This window comes from Euprymna scolopes, chromosome 26, assembly GCF_053919585.1.
Source record: "Euprymna scolopes isolate OS-2025 chromosome 26, ASM5391958v1, whole genome shotgun sequence".
NCBI lineage: Eukaryota > Metazoa > Mollusca > Cephalopoda > Sepiida > Sepiolidae > Euprymna > Euprymna scolopes.
Window position 1 is genome coordinate 108,906,653 of NC_136507.1, and position 24,069 is coordinate 108,930,721.

A 24,069-nucleotide genomic window follows, 5' to 3' on the forward strand; every position below is an offset into this window, starting at 1 on the left:
AATAAAGTAATAATAAATTAATAAAATGATAATGAATTAAATAAAATAATAATAAATTAATAAAATAATAATAAATTATTAATTCAACTACAATAAAATAATAATAAATTAATAAAATAATAATAAATTAATAAAATAATAATCAATTAATCAAATTATAATAAATTATCAACTGAACTACAATAAAATAATAATAAATTAATAAAATAATAATAAATTAATAAAATAATAATAAATTATTAATTGAACTACAATAAAATAATAATAAATTAATAAAATAATGATAAATTATTAATTGAACTACAATAAAATAATAATAAATTAATAAAATAATAATGAATTAATAAAATAATAATAAATTAATAAAATAATAATAAATTATTAATTGAACTACAATAAAATAATAATATATTAATAAAATAATAATAAATTATTAATTGAACTACAATAAAATAATAATAAATTTATAAAATAATAATGAATTAATAAAATAATAATAAATTAATAAAATAATAATAAATTATTAATTGAACTACAATAAAATAATAATGAATTAATAGAATAATAATAAATTAATAAAATAATAATAAATTAATAAAATAATAATAAATTATTAATTGAACTACAATAAAATAATAATAAATTAATAAAATAATAATGAATTAATAAAATAATAATAAATTAATAAAATAATAATAAATTAATAAAATAAAAATAAATTATTAATTGAACTACAATAAAATAATAATAAATTAATAAAATAATAATAAATTAATAAAATAATAATAAATCAATAAAATAATAATAAATCAATAAAATAATAATAAATCAATAAAATAATAATAAATCAATAAAATAATAATAAATTAATAAAATAAAAATAAATTATTAATTGAACTACAATAAAATAATAATAAATTAATAAAATAATAATAAATCGATAAAATAATAATAAATTAATAATTGAACTACATTATAGTAACTCTGTAAGCATTAAGATATAAATGCTATTTGAATTTTTTCTATTAATAAAATCTAAATATCTTTCCAATCTTTTAATATTTATAATTAAATGAGGATTTGCTCCCAATTTTAAATTTCACATTGACGGTTAAAGACTTCCAAAATCTTTCAAATGTTAAAGTAATTCATTTAATTTTTTTTTCAACTATTAATAAAAGATTAAAGTGTACTGTTGAATAGAAAGTCACAACCTTTCTTAAAAAAGATGGCATCCTCATGGAAATGATTCCAATCTAGTTAAATTATTTTTTTTAATGGAATTCGATTGAATGACATACTATTTTTTTATTACATGGAGATTTGCTAAGATTTTACAGCCAGTTAAAAAAAGTGTTTTCAAACCTACTTATACTTAACATGAAGAAGCTGTCATGTTTCACAGTCACGCATACACATTCATTAAACAGCTGACAAGCAGATAAAAAATCTGATGAACTTCAAGTAACATTTTTTCACTTTTTATCCCTTAGCAGCCCTTTTTCCGGATGAAAACTGATTAAAAGTTTTCTACATGTCTAAATATCCTATATATCAAATTTCAAGTGTGTAGATTAAAAATTTGTTGAGTATATAGGTTGAGAAGTGTCCTCATACATACACATTCTCACTTTTATAGATATATCAGATAATAACAAACATTATTTTTACCTATATTATTCCTTAATTGGCTTCGGGGCCCGTGGCGCAGTTGATAGAGACGTTGAATCTCTACGGTTCCAGATGAACATTGTCTGAAGATAGCGGTTTCAATCCCACCCAAAGCGTGCCAGAGGTAATTGGTCAAAAATGTGGTGAGACGACGACAACTACGGATGGCAGTGATGGCTGAGAATGCAGTTAGGAGATTCGAAGTTCCTATCCGTCGCGGTTACCACCTGACGAAGGCCAGAGGAAGTTGGCCGAAACGTTGTGAACCAATAAAAACAAAAAACAAACGACAACTAATAAAGATGAGACTAATAGTCCGAAATAAAAATAAAATTAACATAAAAATGCTCATCTCAAAATAAAAAAAAAAATTAAAAAAAAAAAACAAAAAAAAAAAAACACCACCTGACGAAGGCCAGAGGAAGTTGGCCGAAACGTTGTGAACCAATAAAAACAAAAAACAAACGACAACTAATAAAGATGAGACTAATAGTCCGAAATAAAAATAAAATTAACATTATTTTTACCAATCAGTTTTATTTATTAAATGTTTTCCATTTTTGTTTTCATTTCTTTTTCCACCTTTAGCACAATGGGAAACTCATGTTGAAACTGAAGCTCTGTCGTTGATCCAGCAACAACATTGTCACCGGAACCGAAGCATTTCTGATGAATCTGAGTCTTCAAGCAGCAGTGATGAAGATGTTAGCCATGATGGTGGTGTTAATAAGTGGAAAAAACCATTATCCAAGGCATCAGACAGCACGACAACAACCAAAGAGGATGACGATCAAGAGAGTGATGAAGATAATCTTGTTTCCAAGAATCCATTCGATCTTCTAAATTCTGATTAAAATTTTTTTTCTGTTTTGGGAAATTTCAAAAGCATCAAGACAAAACTTATAACTCATCTTTTTAAAATCGTGAATGTTATTTTCACATTTTGGTTAATGTAACTTCCAACTTTATTAGCTGTATATCATTTCAAACTTGGGAATCTACACATGATTTTGAATGGAACCCTTTATTTAATTCAATGGGATAGAATTCTGTACAGATTCCCAATACAACAGAAAGATGTCCAAGTTTAACAAAAAGATTACGTAATTTGACACAATACACCTGAAAAAGGTCAGAGGTTACATCAACCAAAATGTGAAAATACCATTCAAGATGAGAACAGTAGTCTGAGGAATCCAAAGAATATGAATGAACAATCCTCATCTCAAAAATTCAGAAATGCAAAATTTATAATTGTCTTTTCTTGGAAAAAAGAAAGGAATATTTTGCAGGGATTCAAATGATCAACATTTCTCACAATCTTTGAGATAAGGAATTAAAAAAAAATTTAGAGACATTGGTGCCTTGATTTTGTTTTTTGAATAAATTTTTAATTTAAATTTTGAATTTTTAACAAAATTTTTTCACTTTGAATAAAAATGAGATCCTACTATTTCGAAAAATATCTATAAAATAGTAATTAATAAAATATTAATTTTGATTTTTTTTTTAACAAAACATTAATTTTGATTTTTTCTTTTTTTTGACAAAACATTAATTTGCATTTTTTTTAACAAAACATTAATTTTTTTTGGGGGGGGTGTAACAAAACATTAATTTTAATTTTTTTTTAACAAAATATTAATTTGGATTTTTTTTAACAAAATATTAATTTGAATTTTTTTTTAACAAAATATTAATTTGGATTTTTTGTAAACAAAACATAAATTTTCATTTTTTTTTCTTATATAAATTTAACTTAGAATGATCACCTGCTTCCTGACCAACAAGAGATCATTAATGTTTCCTGACCAGGCAGTGGGTACCTATTTTATATTAAAATTATATCAGAAAGTTAAACCCCTATTCTAAAATCTTAAATGTAGAATAACATTTTTATTTTTAGGTCTGCAAAACGGGTTGAAAAATTTGAACTTTGTTTCTTGCATTCTCAATATGTCTGAATGCTGGAATTTTGGCTTCTCTTTGAGTGTCTATTAAAATTAGACACACACTTTTTGACAATATTTATGTGATGGTGCATTATTTAGTTCTAGATTGTTTTAATAATATTTTGGTCATTGTACACGCTGACTTTTTTCATAAACTTGTTATTGTCCGAATAAATGCAACCCATCCTGCAAGATTAAATAAAGAATTCAGTTTTGAAATCTGACTATGACATTATGCACTTGAAAATGGCCGAAGTTAACAAAGAGTGAAGCGTTGTGAAGATAACAAAAAAAAAAAGATAAAGACAACAATTCAAAGATCCTCATTTTGGTAATTGTTTGTGTAAAAATGTTTTGGTTGTTGTATTCTTTGGCTCTTCGAGTGTCATCATCCCTATTTACTTGCCTCTCCACTAGGGCAGATTTGGAAAATAAGGTTGATTTTTAATATAGGGAAATTCTAGCTCCCCAAAAGGGGGGCACTCCGGATTGGGACAAAAAGTTAATTTGTCTCAGTCTAAAAGGATTTCTCTTTCATTAAACAAAGGTTAGAAAAGGTGAATCAGATAATATACTACATTTGCTACGAACCGAAAGGAGTCTTAAATGAAAGCAATACACCAGATTAAATATAAGGTTCAGTTTTTAAATTCTGATAATATTACAGACTCCAACAAAAGGTGTCTTCAGAACGCCGGGTGGGGTGGGGTGGGGTGGTTACAGAAGCTGAGATGTGAAAATGGCAGTGATTAAGATAATTGAAAAGATTCAGTTAATTGTACAGGTAGAAGTAAATATACATTCACATAAACTCTGATGTTCATATAAAATCAAAATTATTTAATGAAAGTTTTTTTCTTTTTTTTACAAGGAAGTCACCACTTATGAAGGCCTGAAGGCCACTCAAGGATAAGGGTTAATGAATGTGAAGTGGTAGTTCAGTAATCATTAATGGTGTACATTGGGTAGAATTTGGATTATCTAAAGGGACAGTTCAACAAGAACTTGTTTACATTGGACTTGAAGGCTACCATATTGTAATTGGCTGGGAAGCATGCCAGTGGAACAGTGTTCCACATGCGGGCAGTTATGGGAAAGAAACTTTGTTCATGGAATCTGCATTTAGATTTAGGCACAAATAGAGGGTGGGGGAAATTGTTGGTAGTGGTTGTAGTTAGTCAAGTGTTTTTGTGAAAGTTTGGCAAGGGAAAACTATAGATTGGAGCTCAGACAAGCACTTGCCATGAAAATAATGATAGAGTAGAGATAGGCTTGTAATGTCTCTTCTGTGAGAAAAAGGTTGCAGGGAAGAGAAAAGGGCATCACTTATCAGGTTTCAAAGCCGGTTTTGAACTCTATCAAGATGGTTGGTTGGTTGTTTTGTTTTACGGCATATCAACCCTTTTTAGGTTATTTAATGCCGAATCTGGTGATTTTGAAGAACGATTTTTTAATATAGTATATTTGTTTTTTTAAGTCGTATTCTATTTAACCCATAGTTGGGACCCTAACAGATGCTACCACTCCGGGTCAGAGTGGACCTGGGAGCAATGGCAATTAAAGGGTGGCTCCACACTCCCTAAGGCCTGCAAGCTGGGGCCCTCACCATTGGATATAGTTTAAGGTCATATCCAGGACCCTATCAAAATAGGATGCACTGAGCAGCTCCTGACTAGATGTGGCAACCGTACTCCATTTTAGTATGTACTTGACTCTTATACAGATTGAGAATTGCATCAGCTTCTGGAGTGGTAGAATGATCCAACCATTTTTCCATCTTGGCAACAGATTTGATGTATGTGTTCCATTTCAGATCAGGAGTGAAAGTCAGTCCCAGAAGCTTGTCATGACATGGTGCTTTCCCAAGACGAGAGCCATTCATTTCAATTGGGGCCTGATGAGGGGGGGGGGTCAGAACGACTATGATGAAAAGAGAAAAGCTTGGCATTAAAATTAACCAGCCACCTTTCTCCCCATTGCAGCATGTGCTCAAGGTCAGAAGAGAGTATTAGATTAAAGTACAATGGATTATTATTATTATTATTTGACATTATTGTTGATATTTTTATGGACAGACTCTTTTGGGCTTTCTAGTGATCAGTTCACAAATATTATCCTGGAGGATTTCATTTCATATTTAATCAGTAATCATAAACGTTTTGCAATTAAAGATAGTTTCTGATTAATTTTTGAAGGGTTTGGTCTAATATTGCATAGTGGAGTTTAACACGGTTCAATTCTGGTGTCTGACTTGTCCACAGAAGTTGTTTACTTCCATTTTGATGCAACCAATCTTGTTTTTGACTGTCTCGCAAATAATACCATCTATAATATAAATATCACCTGTTTTATTTTAATGTATGCATGTATGTTTGTATGTCTGCCTTAAACTTTTGACAGAGGCAGCAGATTTTCACAAGATTGGTATCATTTTGAAGCTCGGCTGTTCGGACGACAAATATCAAAAAATTGGCCAAAAACATTAATTCCTTCACCCTCAACTGGGCAGTTTTCCAGAGGGAGGGTCGATTTTTCACTAACAATTTTTGCAAGTCATTCAACCCTCACGTTAACGGCGTCACATAAAAGGTGTTATTTCGATCGCCCGTGACGTAACAACCACGGTAGGCACATCAGTAAGACAGTTTTTTTTTCCACCTCTTTTTCCTCTGGCGCGTTACGGGTTCGAGCCTACTTACTACTCCTTTTTTTTTTTTTTTTTTTCTGCCTACTACAACATTTTTTTTTTGCTCCATACACACCTCCAAACACTTGGGCAACGCCGGGCACCCAGACTAGTTTTTCATAAATAAGGATTCATTTCTTCCTGTTCTGTATTGCAAGAAAGGCTTTTTCCAATTTTCTCAAGTCGTCAATAAAATAAGTCAGTCACTAGATTTGAACAATTTTGTATTTGTGAAAATTGCAACTCGATCAAATTATTTTCTGGAAAAAATTAAATCGATTTATATTTGATCCTTCACATGTTGCAAGGATCCACAGGAAAAACTGAAAAATCAAAATCAAATATCGATTTTGTTGGAAGAAAACCATTGATGACAAAGAAACAATAAAGAAACTGACTTTACTTGATATATTAGATGAAATATTTACAATATTTGTAACAGATCGAGAGAATAACCAGATTCTTTCTGTTTGTATGGAAAAAGTTTGCTGGCAACAAATGTAAATTGCTTCCAAACCTTTTCAAAGGAAATGTGATCAAACATTAGTCAAGATTTTCAAAGAGTTGTCGCTGTGGTAATCAATGCAAAAATGTCTCTCGTGTAGATCTGGGCCAATCTTTCAATGCAAGTTATTTCATTGCAAATTCAGATTAGTGCGCATATGCTTAAATATTTCACATTCTAAAGTGTGAGTCGACATTTTGTGCTGATTACTACACGGGTGATTGCTTTGAAACATAACACAATCCCAGAACTAAAGTATATTTTAGCATGGATTTTGTCTTCTAAAAGTATGTAGGATAAAAGACTTAGAGAAACAAATTTTCTTTGTTTTTCAATTTTTTTTGTGGAAATCGCTCGGCAAGGCATGAAACCACTTGATGTAAAGAGATAACAAGAACAAAAGATGATTATTACAAAGACACGAGATGTTTATTGACTTAGTCATAAAAAGACCGAGGTTATAGGTAGGAGGAAAACAGTCAGCAGGAAGAGAGTTCCACAATCTTGCGGTTTTTGTACAAAGAATCTATTGGAATCGGAAGTTGTATTAGAATGAGATATGAAAACAGTGAATTGATTGGAGCCATTAGATCAATGAATCAAACGAGCTGGAACAAAGGAAGCAGGAACAGATCAGATAATTCAGAAGAACACATTTCATAATAGTATTTATAGAAAAGACTGAGACTAGCAATATCATGTTCAGGAGAGAAACAGTGCAGAGAAGAACAAAAGTGTGGGGATGTACTCAAAATTACAGATACGTTTCTGCAATTTATCAAGAAGAATGGAAAGAGCCAATCAAATTACAGATACGTTTCTGCAATTCATCAAGAAGCCACAAATGAGATACAGATTCAACAGTTCAAATATCACAATAGTGGAAATGCCACTGACCCGATATGAAGAGTACTGGCCTCTTCCGACAGAATCTCTTCCTGAACTCCCTTAAAACTTAGAACTGCACGCCTGTGGAACTCTGTTCCGTCTGTCTGCTTCCCTCCGGACTACAACTTGGATGTCTTCAAGTCCAATGTTAACAAATTCCTAATGAACCGCCCCCTTAAGTAAACACTTCAGCAAATCTCCTCACTAACTTAATGTACTTGCAATAACCCTTATCCCTGAGTGGCTTCCGGGCCTTGATAAGTGGTGATCACTGTGTAAAAAAAAAAAAAAAAAAAAAAAAAAACTCAACATAGTACTCCTTGTTGACTGTCTGTTAGTTTGAACCCAGTGCATATAGATCATGTCCGTGCTGTCAAAAAAAGGGTTCATCATAAGTGGATTTTCTCTGTCTAGCCTCCTGGTAGAGTCAGCACCTCCACTGGGAACTCTGTTTCTTGGTCTTTGAGTGATAGCAGTAAGTCCAGCTTTCATTGCAGGTCACCAGAGTATCAAGAACTGTGCAATCTAAATTGATCAGTTGTTTTTTGTTTTGTTTTTGTTTTTCCGATCTTTTTAAGAAGTTATAACATTTTGCTGGTTTGTTTTTTTTGTTTTTTTTATATTTACACAGGTTTGTTTTGATTTGCCGCCCCCACCCCCACACACACCTCCAAACACGCGGGCAATGGTGGGTACCCCCGCTAGTCTAATATATAAAAGGCAAAATAGGTGCGTGAGTTTGTTTATGTCCATGAAAGGCTTTTTCCATCGGGTTTCTCGCATTGGTTAGATTCCACAAGAAGTTTTCGCATACTTCTGAGATCATAATATCTCAGATTCGCAAATGGACATCATCTCTATCTTTTTTTTGATTGGATTTTAAAAAATTCCTTCGTTTCAAGTGTTTGTTTGTTTTTTTCGTATAAATAAAGCGAAACTAATCGATTGCAACCATCAACTCCCGGCCTTCCTACCGGGTAGTATCTATTCTGTAACTGGTCATTAGTCGACGTAAGGGAAACTTTTCATACTGAGACAATTAGAATTTATTTGAATACTGCCAGAGTGCCCCCCCTTTTTTTTGGGGGGGGGGGCTGCTTTCCCCCCACATTAAAAACGGCCTTCATGGGAGGTTTAAAAGCAACGCCATTTCTGCAAGTCATCTTTTTGATTGACTAGGTTAAATTTGAATGTTTTTCACTTCCGGTCGCGTCATGAAGTAGAGATAAGACGTCAGGTTTTCTTTCATTTTATTTTCTGTCTTCGTGTCACGGGTTCGAGCCTGCCTGTCTGCCTACTACCACTTTTTTTTTCTCAACACACCTACAAACACCCAGGCAACGCCAGGTACCCCCGCTAGTATTATATATATATATATATATATATATATATATATATATATATATAAAGAAAAAACTGCATTTTCTCAATGAAGATTCTGTTAAGAATCGAAATATCGAATTTCATTTTAATAAATAAATATGTTTGTTTATTGAAAGAGATTCTGCACTTGTTTAGCTTTAAACCATTAAATTTTTAAATTTTGTATTCCATAAAAATAGTGCTTACTATAAACAGTGGACTTTCTATTGCTTCATTTATATATATATATATCCTAGAGTGGATGAAACGCAGAATATTCAGTGGAGCTTAATCGTCATATATATTTTATAACTTATATATATATATATGTTTTTTTTTCAAACGATAAATACGGTTAAATAGTGGCTTTGCCTTGAAGCTCATTATTTATTTACTTAGGAAGTCATCCATAATTTGTTTGGACGTATATAACATTTTATTTATTTATTATTTTTAAAACAGTAATCTACACGCATGTTTCAAGGTAACTACCTCTCATCAGCGTAGCTTGATTGTTTCTAGGAATCGAACTCCAGACCATCGAGACAGTCAAGCTACGCTGATGAGAGGTAGTTACCTTGAAACATGTGTGTGTGTGTGTGTATATATATATATATATATACATATATATATATGTATATATATACACACACACACACACACACACATACAAATCATATCCTCAGGAATAATTTCATGAAGAACCTTATTTTAGTTTATTATAATTTTCTGTTTTTGGCACTTGACTTATTTTTAAAAAAAATTCTTTGGTTTTCTTATCTAAAGATGTTTTATCTTTGTTTTTTTTGTTTTTTTTTTTTGTTTTTTTTTTCACTCTGTGTCTACCATAAATTGTTTTTTTGTCAATTGTTTTTTTACAAAAAGTTCAAATAATTGTGGCCTTACTCCTCCCCTTCATCTGTTTGAAAAACTAATGTGAACCAAAAGAAACAATTTCGGCTTTTGGAGCAGGTGAGTCATTTTTGCTACAAAACTGTGCTCCTCTAGGAAATTTATTCACCTTTTCTCAAGATAAAAGGCATGTTTCAATGAAAACAAAGTATTTGTGCTTACAAACAAGTCTAAAAAAGCGCAGATATGAATACGTTTTTGCATTTTTTTTGTTCTGTGACCTTTTGGTAACTTAACATGAAATAAATGTTTAAAAATGCCAATAATTCTCAGATTGGTTTCCACTGATTTTATTTGAAAGTTAAACTTTCAATTTTTGTTTTGTTATTCTTGCATATTTTATTGTTACAATTTGTTTTCACTAACAAATTTCTTTTTTAATCAAACAATTTCTCTGTAAAATATATATTAACCAGTTTATTAATGAATAAAAAACTGAATAAAGAATTTTTTTTGTTTTTTTAAAAAACGTTGTCATGAAATTCATTTTGAAAAATGTTAGTGTGCATGGTTTGCTGAACAAAAATAATGAAAATTATTTAGATTCTGTTTTTATCTTGAGTGTCATTTTCATAACGTCTGCAAGGACCCGCGTGCCGCAGCGGTTAGAGTACTTGGGAAAAATCAATTGTAAAAGTGATATTTTCCTGAATGTTGAAGGTTCAATTCTCAGTGTGGGCAACTGAAAAATACAATTGCAAATTATTCACGATCTATATCTAGTCATGGCTGATGGAATAAGAGCATGCTACCTCCGTGAAATAAATAAAAGGTTCCATTCGAAATTCTGTTCAAATTCCTGAATTCGACGGAAACATTTTCGAGTTTGACAAGATACACCTGAAGAAGAACCTAAATGTGAAAATCAAACTGAAGATGAGAACAGTAGTCCGATGAATCCCAATGATATGAATAACCAATCATCATCTCAAAAAATCAGAAATGTAATAAAAATTAGTCTTAAATATTGATGTGTACCTTAACTAGTTTTAATATGAATTAAAATATATTTTTTCAGATAATCTTGGTGTTATGTTGTAAACAGGAGACATTTTAGACAAGGATCACAAAGGATCACAGAGTTGATTGCCTGGAAATCAGCTGTGTTTTGTGAAAAAGGAAGTTCCAAATAATTATTCAAATGTTATGTCAGAAATATGATAGAGTGATGATTATCAATTTCTAGAAGTCGTGATGAAAGTTTTAATGAGACAAAACGTATTTGTAAAATGGTCTAAAACAACAATAATAATTAAGCCATGCCCTTAAAAAGTGATTAAAGTCTCTCTCTCTCTCTCTCTCTCTCTCTCTCTCTTCCTCTCTCTCTCTTCTCCCCCTTTTGATCTTTCAGCCACTGGACAATCACCTACATTCGCTATAAATAAATCATTCATCTTTTGAGGTATGTTGTTTGAATTAATTGAATAATCTATATATTTATACTGTAGTACCTTTAATGTACGCACATGTGTGTCACGGTTTCCAGATTATAAATTATTCGATCGGGAGATCCTATTTATTAAAAAGATGAATAGAAGGTAGTAACATACTATGAACATTAAATTAGTATATAGAAACGCTAATTTAATGTTCATAGTATTCTACCACCTTCTATCCTTTAATAAATAGGATCTCCTGATCACCGAAGACACAATGTTAAAAGAAACCATTAAAATAAAAAAAAATGATGTTGCTTTTGGGACGTGCGTGAAACTAAAATATACCTTTTTGGTCTTTTAGCTAGGATCTTAGTATCTGTTCTATCTTAAGATGGTATAATAATATTGTGAGGGGTTCTATTTGTGCTGGGTGTCCATACAGTGGAAATATGTCACAGACTTCTATAAGGATATTGGTGATAAATCATAATAACCAGATATATTCTGGCACTAAATTAATCACCCTCGACAAACCCGACAGGCAGCTAAATCCCACCCCCACACAGTAGAGATCCCTAGATGTAAAAGATCTTTCTATTCCAGTAGTTTCTTCCCCAGAACCGCTAGACTCTGGAATTCCATTCCATGTTCCTGCTTCCCCAACTGTACTGACGTGCAGAAGTTCAAATGTAACATGAACCGACATTTTTCTGCCCAAATCCCTACATAGTACCCCAGTAGTTGTTGCCCCTGATAGTAGCCCCCTACACCAAAGTGGCAATTTGCCTTGTTTGATGTGAAAATGTAATAACCCCCCCCCCAGATTACTTAGATAAATACTTTTACAGCTTTAACAAAAGGGCTACAATAATATTGCAGAATGCGCAGCAACTATATATTACATATGAAAGATGCCACTTTAGAATTTCCACCGGTTTCACTGGTTATGATTAATATAAGAAGTATGCCACAACATTTGTTTCAACTAATGAGATTTTTTTTCTACTCACGTTCACCCCTAACAAAGCATACCACCACTTGGATGTAAGGGGCTAATATTTGGGACCATGCCTAGGAAATGACGCATTCAAGATGTTCGTTTACATTACATTTAAACTTCTGCATATCAGTACATATAGGTAGCAGGAAGGGAATTCCAAAGTTTAGCTGTTCAAAGGAAACCATTAAAGTAGAAGGCTTTCTAGCATTTAGGGACCTCAACAGTGAAGGAGTGGGATTTTATTGCTAAGCGGGTTTGGTGGGGATATGTACGTCAAGGGGGCACAAGTGCAATGAGTTCATCAGAACACATTCAATTTAAAATATTTGTAAAACCGGTACAAAAATGCAATATTGTGGCGATGGGACAGGGTTTGAAGCTTAGTTGACAAAGTGGGATCTATTAGATTGAAAACTCTTTTTTGGACCCTATCCAAGAAGGAGAGGCTAATGGTAGATGCACGGGCCCAGATGTGACACCAATGCTTCATGAATGGGGGAATGGTGGCCTTATAGAAGTACAGGATACTCTCAGGTGTGAGTAATCTTTTAGCATGATAGAGGGACCCCACTTTGATGACTTTACCATATGCAACAGAAGATATGATGTTAAATTGATTTAACTATTAATAGTAAATAACATTTTTGTAAGTAAAAGATTACATAGGATCAACTAATTGACAACGTGTTGGTCTATGAAACATTAGTAAACCTAGCACCTTAAAGTTTCAGGCAAACTGATTCTCTTTTCAACATGATTGACGCATTCAAGATATAAACCAGTTTAAGGAGAGGATATGTTTTTTTAAACTTGCTAAGCAAAAATGTCGTTCCTCTTGTGAATGGAAGTTTAGATTTTCTTACACTTGAAGAAGTAAAATCTGCTGGAAATATTGTGGGGAAAAATGCAAAATATCTTCATATTATTTGGATTGTTCGAACTACTGTTCTCACCTTGTGTGTTATGTTTACAAGTGATGTAACCTTTATACAGCATAATCACGTTGACACACCAGTTCCCATTGGATCACCAAAGTTAAGCAACATTGAACCTGGTCAGTACTAAATGGGTGACCATTTTGGACTTCCGGGTGCTGTATGTGCTCTCTGCTTATCTCGGCATTGTTTCCAGTCGTCCTGGACTTCTCCTTGCCACTGGACTCAAGCAGTAACGATTCAGGAGAGGTGTCGTTGCTCCTACAGGAAGTATCTCTTGTCTTTTAAGACTGAATGGAGGCAGGACACAAAGAGGTAGCAAAATTAAATATATATATATATATATATATGCTTCCATTCAGTCTTGAAAGACAAAGGATACCCCTTAGAGGCAGTAGTGCATGTAATTGTGATGCAAGGGTTGTGCAGGTGGACACAATGCATGACACCCTTAAGTTTGAGACATATACAGTTATCACCCCTTATTTCCAGCAGTTGTATGTTTCAACCCATAGGTGGCGATATCGACTTCTTTTCTCTCTCTCTCTCTCTCACACACACTCACACACACACACGCAGCTGGGATGTCAAGCTGAATTGCTGTTTTCTGAGTCAAAATCCAGCTAATACTTATTGTTTTTGAACTTAAGTAATTTTTTTTTTTAATTTTGTAGTTCCTTACATGAAGTGGCTTCATGCCTTGTTTATAGAGATTTCCATTAAAAATATATTTATTCTGAGACAGATGCAAGCAAAAAGAACCTGTAGTTTGCTTTTGTGGATCTCAAGAAAGCTTTTGACTAAAAGATGTCTAATGGGTTTTGTGGAAACTAAAGGCAAATGAGCGGTTAAAGTTAGGGTTGAGGTTAGGGTTACTCAACCAATGGACAGAAATGAGTAAAGTTGTGTTAGAACAAACATTTAGTGACAGCTTTAATGCTAAAGTATGGGTACATCACGGTTCTATACTAAGTTTGTTGGTTTTCAAAACTGTTTTAAAAGAATTATCCATTGAGTTTCATCTGGATTGTTTCGAAAAGATGTTGTGTGCTGATGCTTTTATGGCAGGTGTGAGAATGAATGTTACCGAGATCAAAGTGATGAACAGTGATTGTGGTCTTGGAAATCCTTCAGAAAGAGGAAAGTTTCCCACTATTTTTGTGAAAAAATTCAATATTTTGTAAAAATTCGATATTTTGTAAAATTCATTATTTTGTAAAATTCATTATTGGGTACTCAGGAAATGCAGTGGAATTCCACTGCACTTCCTGAGAATAATATGATGGATGTGTAATGTGAGTCTTAAAGACGGATTTAGATCTGATGACCTCAGAGGAAGTTACAATCTGGATAGTATAAGGAGATGTGTGCAGAACATAAGAATTTTAAAATATGAAGTAGGAGGATCAGTTCATAGCGAAATGTGAAAGAAAGATAAAGACCTGGTCAGAAATAGGTTATTCTAGAAGTTAATTTCCAAAAGCCGTCCAACACATGCCAGCATGTAAAGCGAACCTTAAACCGAATATGATGATGATGATGATGATTTGTGATATCATTAGATTTTATGATTGTTTAAACTTATTTAAACTTTTTGAATACAAATTGAATATATTTGTTTACTTATCCGTTGAAGTAATGTACAGTTTACTAATTTAGCAATTTCTTCAATTAACTAAAATGATAATGGATACGACATAGACTATGTAATTGTATAGTTCAGTTTCATTTTATTTGCTTAATACTGCCATTGTGGAAAATATGAACACCCTTTCCAACTGGTATGTATAAACTAGCAACTCATGTTTATCACGTCATTTACAAAACCTTATAATGTTTTGGTATTAAATAATCCCCTCTGTAACCTGTAATTGTATCTTGTTGCTGCCAGGCGCGATTCACGGGTGAAAAAAGATGTAGAGATGAGCAGGGAGTCTGGCCTTTCAACTGATAATTCTGTTCTTTCTAGATAATCATAGCAATCTCCTGAGCTGAAATGGAACACATACATCAAATCTGTTGCCAAAGTCGCTGGGAAAATGGTGGGATCCTTCTATCGATCCAGTAGATATCTTACTGCTGATGCAATTCTCTACCTATATAAGAGCCAGGTACGTCCAAGGAAGGAGTACTGTTGCCACATCTGGACAGGAGCTGCTAGAAAGATTTTATCCTACCTTGACAGAGTTCAAAATAGACTTTGTATCCTAGCTGATGATACCCTTTTCTCTTCCCTGCAACTTCTTTCTCACAGAAGAGATGTTGCGAGCCTGTCTTTGCTTTATCGTTATTTTCATGGCAAGTGCTCGTCTGAGCTTCGATCTATGGTCCCCCCTCGCCAAACTTACACAAGAAACACTCATCTAGCTGAAAACACTACCAATAATTTCCCCACTCTTTATCTGTACCTAAACGTAAACGTAGATTCCATGAACAAAGTTTCTTTCTTAGAACTGCACACCTGTGGAACTGTCTTCCATTTGCCTGCTTTCCAGCTGACTACAGTATGGTCATCTTCAAGTCCAACATAAACAAGTTCTTGATCAGTCGTTCCCTTTAATTAACCAATTTACCAAATTTCCACTACTAACGATTACTATGATATTACCCCATTGACTACTGTACACTCTTTAATCCTTATCCTCGAGTGGCCTCTGGCCTTGATAAGTGGTGATCCCTTTGTAAACAAAAATAATCATGGACAGCATTTCAAAATTTCCTTCGTTTTTTAAGAACAAAAAAATATTTAAATGAAGGTATGCCATTGGTCACTTTATACGTCTATCATATTTCCAGTGAAATAGAATCAAGATGTTTACTTAAGGCAAGTGACCCATTTCAAAAACAAAAACTGTCTGTATACATATGACCTTGACTCAGAATTAAAAATAAACAGACACAGAATACACATAGTTCATGATATGCCACGAAAAGGGAAAAATTTGTTTGAAGAAGCTGACTGGTCTTCACTACAGTAATCAAATAATACAATCTAGTCAGTCACCTTAACAAATAGTCGTCCATAGTCATAGCTGGTAATATGCTTAAGCTTTAGGCTTTCAGTGTATCTTTCAACATGTCCTCCCAAGCTGCTATACCCGTTCATAATTATGGCTTATACCAGCCAATCATTTTCTTGTGAGAAAGAACTCGGATATATTCATATTCAATACATCAGTTCAACAGATTAAATACCGAAGAATAATATTCAGAAATGAATTAAACTTTGAAGCACATTGTGACTGCCTGAAAAAAATACGTTTTAAGAATCCTTAAAGTTTTATAAAAAAAATGGGGAGCAAATTGTAAGGTAATTTTTAGAATATACAGGTTGCAAATCAGACAAAAATGCGACTAGGGATGCACTATTTTTTTTTTTTTTTACTGTTTTTTTTTTTTTACTGTTTTTTTTTCACTTCAGACAAGGAACAATGCCACTTGGACGTAAGGGGTTTCTATTTGAAACCAAAACTACAGGAATACTATTTAGGGAGTTGAACAGCGAGTTATCTATTCACATTACACTTGAACTTCTGCATGTCAGTACAGTAAAAAAAACAGGGGACCGGGATGGAATTCCAAAATCTAGCAGTTTGATGGAAGAAACTATTAAAACAAACACAGTGACACAATTTTCGCAATGAGAAAGGAGTTGGAGTTTGGTTGATGATACAGAACTTATGTTGGAGACCCTTTTTTGGAACTTATCTATGAGTGAGAGACTCGTGGCAGATGCACCAGTCAAAATGTGGCAGCAATATTCCATACATGGGTGAATAGTGGCCTTTTAGGGATACAAGATACACTCAAGTGTGAGCAACTTTCTTGCATGGTAAAGAGAGCCCACTTTCTTTGCAGCAGCCTTGGCAATAATGTACTCAATGTATTTGTTCTAATTCATATTGTGCATGAATGTTAAACCGATGAGTTTGAATGAAGAGCTTTTGTGTAGCATATTCTGGTGCTGCATATAAATCTTGTATGAATAAATTATAAACTAAACGAAAATCAAGTCTTGAGACGAAACTCAGGAGACTTCCACATGCAGCTTTAATTCTGAAATTAAATCTTACTATGCATTAAAACTCCAATCCAGTTGAACAAGTCAACATATTAATTCTATAGTATGTGAACAGCTATCTCTTTAGTTGGAGACAGCACCAAAGAAGCACTAACACAAGTCAATGTGAATCTTGGCAATATGATACCAGTCAAGCTGTCTCGATGGTCAATCTGAAAACCCACATTGATCTAACACATATAAAAGAAAATCTAACGAACAACCTCATCAGTCAAAGTGAATTTAGAGAACCCGGAGTCACATACCATAATTTTCTACAGTTTTTTTCAGGCGGTCACAATGTACTTGAAAGTATAATTTAAAAGAAGACTTTATCTCATGACTAAATTATGACAACAATTTCAATCTCTTCATTTGCGTTATTTGGACTTTTTGGACTACTGTTCTCATTTTAAGTGTTATTTGCACAATGTTTCGATCGATGTAATCTCCGACCTTCTTCAGTATTTTCACATTTGGTTGATATAACCTCTGATCTTCAGATATATCTTGTCAAACTCAGGAATCTTTCTGTTAAACTTGAGAATCTGCACAGAATTCCATATAAAATTCTTTATTTAATTGACGGGGGGGGGGGGGTAGAATGCTCTCGTTCTGTCACCCACGACTGGATAGAGGTCCTAAATAATTTGCAATTGTATTTTTGAGTTTTTACAATTGAATTTCACCAAGTTATTTATCTACTGTGCCACTGATCCTTGAAATTGATCCGATGCGGTAAATACGATTAGGAAACCGTGTGAAACCTTTTTCTTTGACTACAGATAAAATAGCAACTTCCATTCAATGAATCATTTATAATATAGGGGTTGTTCCAAAAGTAATGCCTCCTATTTTTTAAACTCAAAACGTTAAAGAGCTACAAATACGGGAGTTGTACCATTAAAACGAGCGATTGTTTGTACTCCAGAATTTATTTTTTCTACATAGTCACCATCATTCTCAATGCCTCTTCTGATACTTGAGGTGTAAAAATCTGGAGTGCCCTTTGTCACTCACATCTCTGTTGCTACTCTGAAATTGACGAACCCATCTCCTAATCGTGTTGATCTCAACTGCGTCAGCTTTGTAAACGTTCAACAGGCGCTGGTGAATGTTAATCGGTTCAACTGTTTCTGCATGGAGGAATTCAATGACGCATCTCTGCTTCTGACGCACGTCCATGACTAGGATTACTTTCTTAGAATCTCATACCGTCGATATCTGCAACAGAGAGATGAAACTTTCAGGTCAGGAATGCATAAGTTGTCATTATAGCAATGCACCTTGTAATCTACTCTGATCCTGTCGGGCGGATTAAAATGTAGGAGGCATTGTTTTTGGAATGACCCTCGACCACGCTCTAAAACAAACATAAAGGAAAAACAAATGAACACATATCAAAAACAAAGACAGAGACATTAAAAACGACCTTGAGTCAGTATTGGAATGGCGCTGTTAATGGTTCATAACATTTAATGCTACTAAGACTAAGCTTCTTTCTTTAACAATTATATAATAACTAGCAGACCATCTGGCGTTGCCCAGTCGTAAAAAATTCATAAATATTATATTTTAATTTTTTAATTTTTTTTTTATTGCAATTTCACCCCAAACAAGGCACATTGCCACTTTGCTGTAGGGGGCTACTATCAGGGATATAAGCTACAGGGGTACTATGTGGGGAGTTGGGCAGCAAGATGTCGGTTCACGTTACACTTGAACTTCTGCATGTCAGTACAGTTGGGGAAGCAGAAACTTGGAAGGGAATTCCAAAGTCTAGCGGTTCTGGGGAAGAAACTACTGGAGTAGAAGGCTCTCTTACATCTGGGGATCTCAACTGTGAAGGGGTGGGATTTTGCTGCTTGTCGGGTTTGTCGGGGGTAGTTACGGTGAGGGGGCACAAGTGCTTGCAATTCGTCAGAGCATTCACCATTGAAATACTTGTAGAACAGCCAGAGGGATGCTGCATTACTATTAGGTTGGCGACTCTCTTTTGAACCCTGTTTAGGAGCGAGAGACTAGTAGCAGATGCACCAGCCCAAATATGACAACAATACACCATACATGGGCGGATGGTGGCCTTATAGAGGTACAGGATACTTTTGGGCGTTAGTAGCTTTCTAGCATGGTAGAGAGAACCTACCTTTTTTGCAGCGTTTCTGGCAATGCTCTCAATGTAATTTTTCCAACTCATGTTTCCTGTGAACGTTAGTCCGAGGAGTTTAAAAGACGTACTTTCAGATAAAGAGTCTTTGGCCATCGCTATTGGTGGTAGAGAAGGTTTCATGTAATTAATGCAGATTTCTTATTTATTGTAAACAGAAATACCGTAAGTATTAAACGTAACGTAAAATTCCTTTAAAAAAAACAAGTAATAAAAAATGGGAAGAAACTGAGATATATGCATGCAAGTATTATGTTTTTTCTAAACAGTTCTTTTTTTTTTTTTTTTGTTACAAGGGTGTCACCACTTATCAAGGCCCAGAGGCCACTCGAGGATAAGGGTTAATAGGTATACATTAGTCATTGTGATTTTAGCATAGTAAACAGTGGGAATTTTGTAACTTGGATTACTTAGGGGGACGATTCAATTAGAACTTGTTCACATTGGACTTTTTCTTTTTTTTTTTTTCATAGGTATCAACACATTATCAAGGCTAAGAGGCCATTCAAGGACAAGGGTTAAAGAGTGTACAGTAGAAATTGGACAATATAATAATCATTAGTAATGAAACTTTGTTAAATTTGATAACTTATATGGAACGGCTCATCAAGAACTTATTTACGTTAGACTTGAAGACAACCATATTGTAGTCAGCCGGAAAGCAGGAGAACGGAAGACAATTCCACAGGCGTGCAGTTCTAATAAAAAAGCTTTGTTCATGGAATCTACGTTTAGGTTTAGGCACAGATAAAGAGTGGGGGGAATTATTGATAGTGTTTACAGCTAGACGAGTGTTTCTTGTGAAAGTTTTGCGAGGGGGGACCATAGATTGAAGCTCAGTCGAACACTTTCCATGAAAATAACGATACATCAGAGACAAACTCGCAACATCTCTTCTGTGAGATAGAGGTTGCAAGGAAGAGAAAAGAACATCTCCTCTTGTATGTAAAAAAAAAAAATTATTCAAGCTGAGATCCAAGTCAGTGGGTCAAGTACGATAACCATTAGACCAGCTTGACACGATCTTTAAAAGGTGTTCTCAAACCTACTTATTCTTAACATAAGGAAATTATCATATGAATGATTCGCACATGTGCAGTCGTGAAGCAGTTGACAAACAGATAAAAATCCAATGACCCTCAAGTATCAATATTTTTCAATTTGGCCCCTTTAGCAGTCCTTTTTTTTCCAGATGAAAACCGATTAAAAAGTTTTTCACATATGTGAATACCCTATATACCAAATTTCAAGTCTATAGATCAAAATGAGTATATAGGTTGAGAAGTGTCCTCACACATTCTCACTTTTATAGATATATATATATATATATATCATAAGAAACCTTCTCAACCATCAATTGCCATAATAAATAACACTGTACCTAAGAGTTCATCATTCAAACTTCTTGGCTTTACATTCACAGGAAACATGAATTGGACTAAATACAATGAGGGCATTGCCAAAACTGCTGCAAAGCAGGTAGGCTTCCTCTACCATACTAGAAAACTACTCACACTAGACAGTATCCTGTATCTCTACAAAGAAACCATTCACCCATGAATGAAATATCATCTAGGCTGCTGCATCTCCCGTTAGCCTATCCATCTTAAACAAGGTCCAAAAAAGAGTTTAATATCTAATAGGTCCCACACTATCAACCAAGTACAAACCTCTGTCCCATCACTGCAGTGTTGAATCCCTGTGCCTGTTTTACAAATATTTTAATGGAATGTGCTCTGATGAACTCATAGCACTTGTGCCCCCTCAACATACATACCCCAACTAATCTTGCAGGAAACAAAATCCCACCTCATTCACTGTTGATATGCCGAAAAGCCTTTTACTTTAATAGCTTCTTCCATCGAACTGCTTGACTTTGGAATTCCCTCCCTGTTTTCTGCTTTCTTGACTGTACTACCAGAAATTAAATGTAATGCAAACAGACATCTCGTTGCTCAACTGCCCACATAGTCCCTTGTAGATATGATCTCAAATAGTAACCCCTTAACGTCTAAGTGGTAATATATCTTGTTTGGGGTGAATAAGAGTGAAAAAATATTTTTTTAAAATATAAGAAAAAAATATTTTAAAAAACATTAAATTAAAAAAAATATTTTTTAAAAATATTAAATTAAAAAAAATATTTAAAAAAATTAAATAAAAAAATATTAAAAAAAATTAAATTAAAAAAATATTAAAAAACATTAAATTTAAAAAAATGCTCATTAAACAAAAAAAAAAAACAACAAAAAACGATAGATACGAAGTACCTTCAATAAATGTCCAGACTTTTTCATATGAACACTTTTATTGATAACACACAGATGAAACTCGAGTCCCCTTCAAAGTAATCTTCTCCGGCTGCAATGCACTTGTTCTACTGTTTCATCACTTCTGGAAGGCTCAATGAAAGTCCTCTTCTCTGTGTGTCAATGACCCTCGTCACGGCCTCTTTCATCTCCTCAATTCTCTCATAAAGACAGCCTTGAAGGTTTTCCTTGAGCTTAGGGAATAACCAGAAGTCACGGGGAGCAAAGTCCGGACTATAGGGAGGATAGGGAACTATCTTGATGCCCATCTTGGTCAAATAGTATGATCTCCTCCGAGCATCCTTGGGACAAACTTTGCACAAATCTTCCGCATCTTCAGTTCCTCATGAATAATTAATTGTGTGTACAGTTCCCACACTGAGATCAAACTGTGCATTTATTGTCTTTATAGACACACGATGGTTCTTATTCATGAAATTCTTTATTTGGCCAATCAACTCTGGTGTTCTGACTTCTTTACTCCTCACACACCTCTCATCATCCCTCACAGACTCCCTGCCTTCCTTGAATCTCTTATGCCACTGCAAAACTGATGCTCGATTCATGCAAGATGGTCCAAAAGCAGTCTAGAGCTTTCCACACATTTCTGTGCCATTTTTTTCCCAGGTTTAAAACGGAATTTTATTGCATATCGTTCTTCTAAAGTTTTCAGTAGGTTGTATTCTAATCCCTGCAGTGCCTGAAATCATAAAAAAAAAAATAAAAAATAAAAAAAAAATAACTAAATAAAAATAAATGAATGAATAAATAAGCATAAATAAAATTAAAAAGTAAATAAATAAATAACTAAATAAAAATAAATAAATAAAAATAAATAAATAAATAAATGAATAAATGAATAAATAAAAATAAATAAGTAAAAAAATAAATAAATAAAATAATAAATAGTTATTTTATTTATCTGAGATCAAGATTAATTAATTTTTTTTTTTTTTTTACAGATAGATACTGAAATCCTAACAGATCAAAACTTAGTTTTGGAAGAAATCTCATTTTCTTTCAAGACCAAGAGCCAATCGAGAATAAGAGTTAATGAGATCGAATCATAGGCAGTTGAATGATGAAGAATATTAGAAGATTGAAAATGATGAATCGAATACAGAAAAGGTCATTATTTACTGGATGGTTCACGCCAAGTATTTGTTGATATTGGATTTTAAAGTTGACCATGTTATAGTCGACAGGGAAGCAGTCCTGTGGTAATGTGTTCTACAAATGGGAAGTTCTTGGAAATAAAACTTTGTTCATGGAAATTCTGCCTGACACAAGGCACACAAAATGGTAGAAAGAAAAGTGCTATTCATTTGCGGCAAAAGATGATTTCCTTGTAGTGAATATGAAGGGAATTCGATGGAATTCGAACGACAAAACAGAGAAAAACTAGCAACATCTCTTCTGTGTGAAAAGGACTGTAAAGACCAGACGATATTATTTTCCATTAAATTGTAAAGTCGATTTTGTATCCTGCCAAAGCAAGAAAGACTCCTCTGAGTTGCACGTCCTTAGATACTTTCTGCGATGGAGTATTGCTGTCACATCTGACTCTTATATTGATAGCGATAGGTGAACGTTGAAACCAGGTTTTTTTTTTATCTGCTAAACAATGTTTCAGTAATCTGAAACCAAACGACAACATAATTACACAACTCTTCATACTGTGTGCTTTTTTATTGCTGTTTTTAACTTCAATAATTTGTGTAGAAAATTTACTGCCTATACATCACTAGAACATCAGTGGAAAGATACAAATACTGAGCTATTTTAAGACTAGAGAAATACATAAATATATATTCCCCCCCCCCCATGGGTAGAGCACTGTCGTAAATGTATCTCACCTGCTGCTTAATCGTTTTATTTGTTTTTAAATAAACAAGCAGCTCGAGAACTGTAAAAGCAGGGCCGAGTGTCTATTTAAATTAACATTTGATGAGGTCGGTTGAGAGCACTGATCCCATGGGTCGGAGGTTAGACCCGCCGATTATCAACTCGATGGTTGTAGATTCAGTCCCTGGCTAGGGAAAGGTGCTGGTTTAAAATCAAAAATCTGTTTCATAAGAAGGAACATAACAAAGTCAATAATTTGTACGATCGTTTCGGAAACAATGTTTTTATTGCAGTAGACATTAAGTCATGGACAATAATTTTCACATATAGTTTGTTTTGAAACAAAGTCTCCTCACCAGCAGTATTGAGTGTTTTTTTTTATATATATAAAAAATACC

The 24,069-nt window shown here is 33.5% G+C and overlaps 1 protein-coding gene across 1 annotated transcript in view; it reads left to right on the top strand.

Annotated features, from left to right (window-relative positions):
- Positions 1-9,095, top strand: part of LOC145248359 (guanine nucleotide-binding protein-like 1) — a 342,841-nt gene extending 333,746 nt beyond the window's left edge. Inside the window, exon 13 of the mRNA XM_080110280.1 lies at positions 2,260-9,095. Coding sequence (XP_079966406.1) covers positions 2,260-2,525 — 266 coding nt within the window. The 3' untranslated portion in view covers positions 2,526-9,095. The remainder of the gene's footprint in view (positions 1-2,259) is intronic.
- The last annotated feature ends 14,974 nt before the right edge of the window (positions 9,096-24,069 follow it).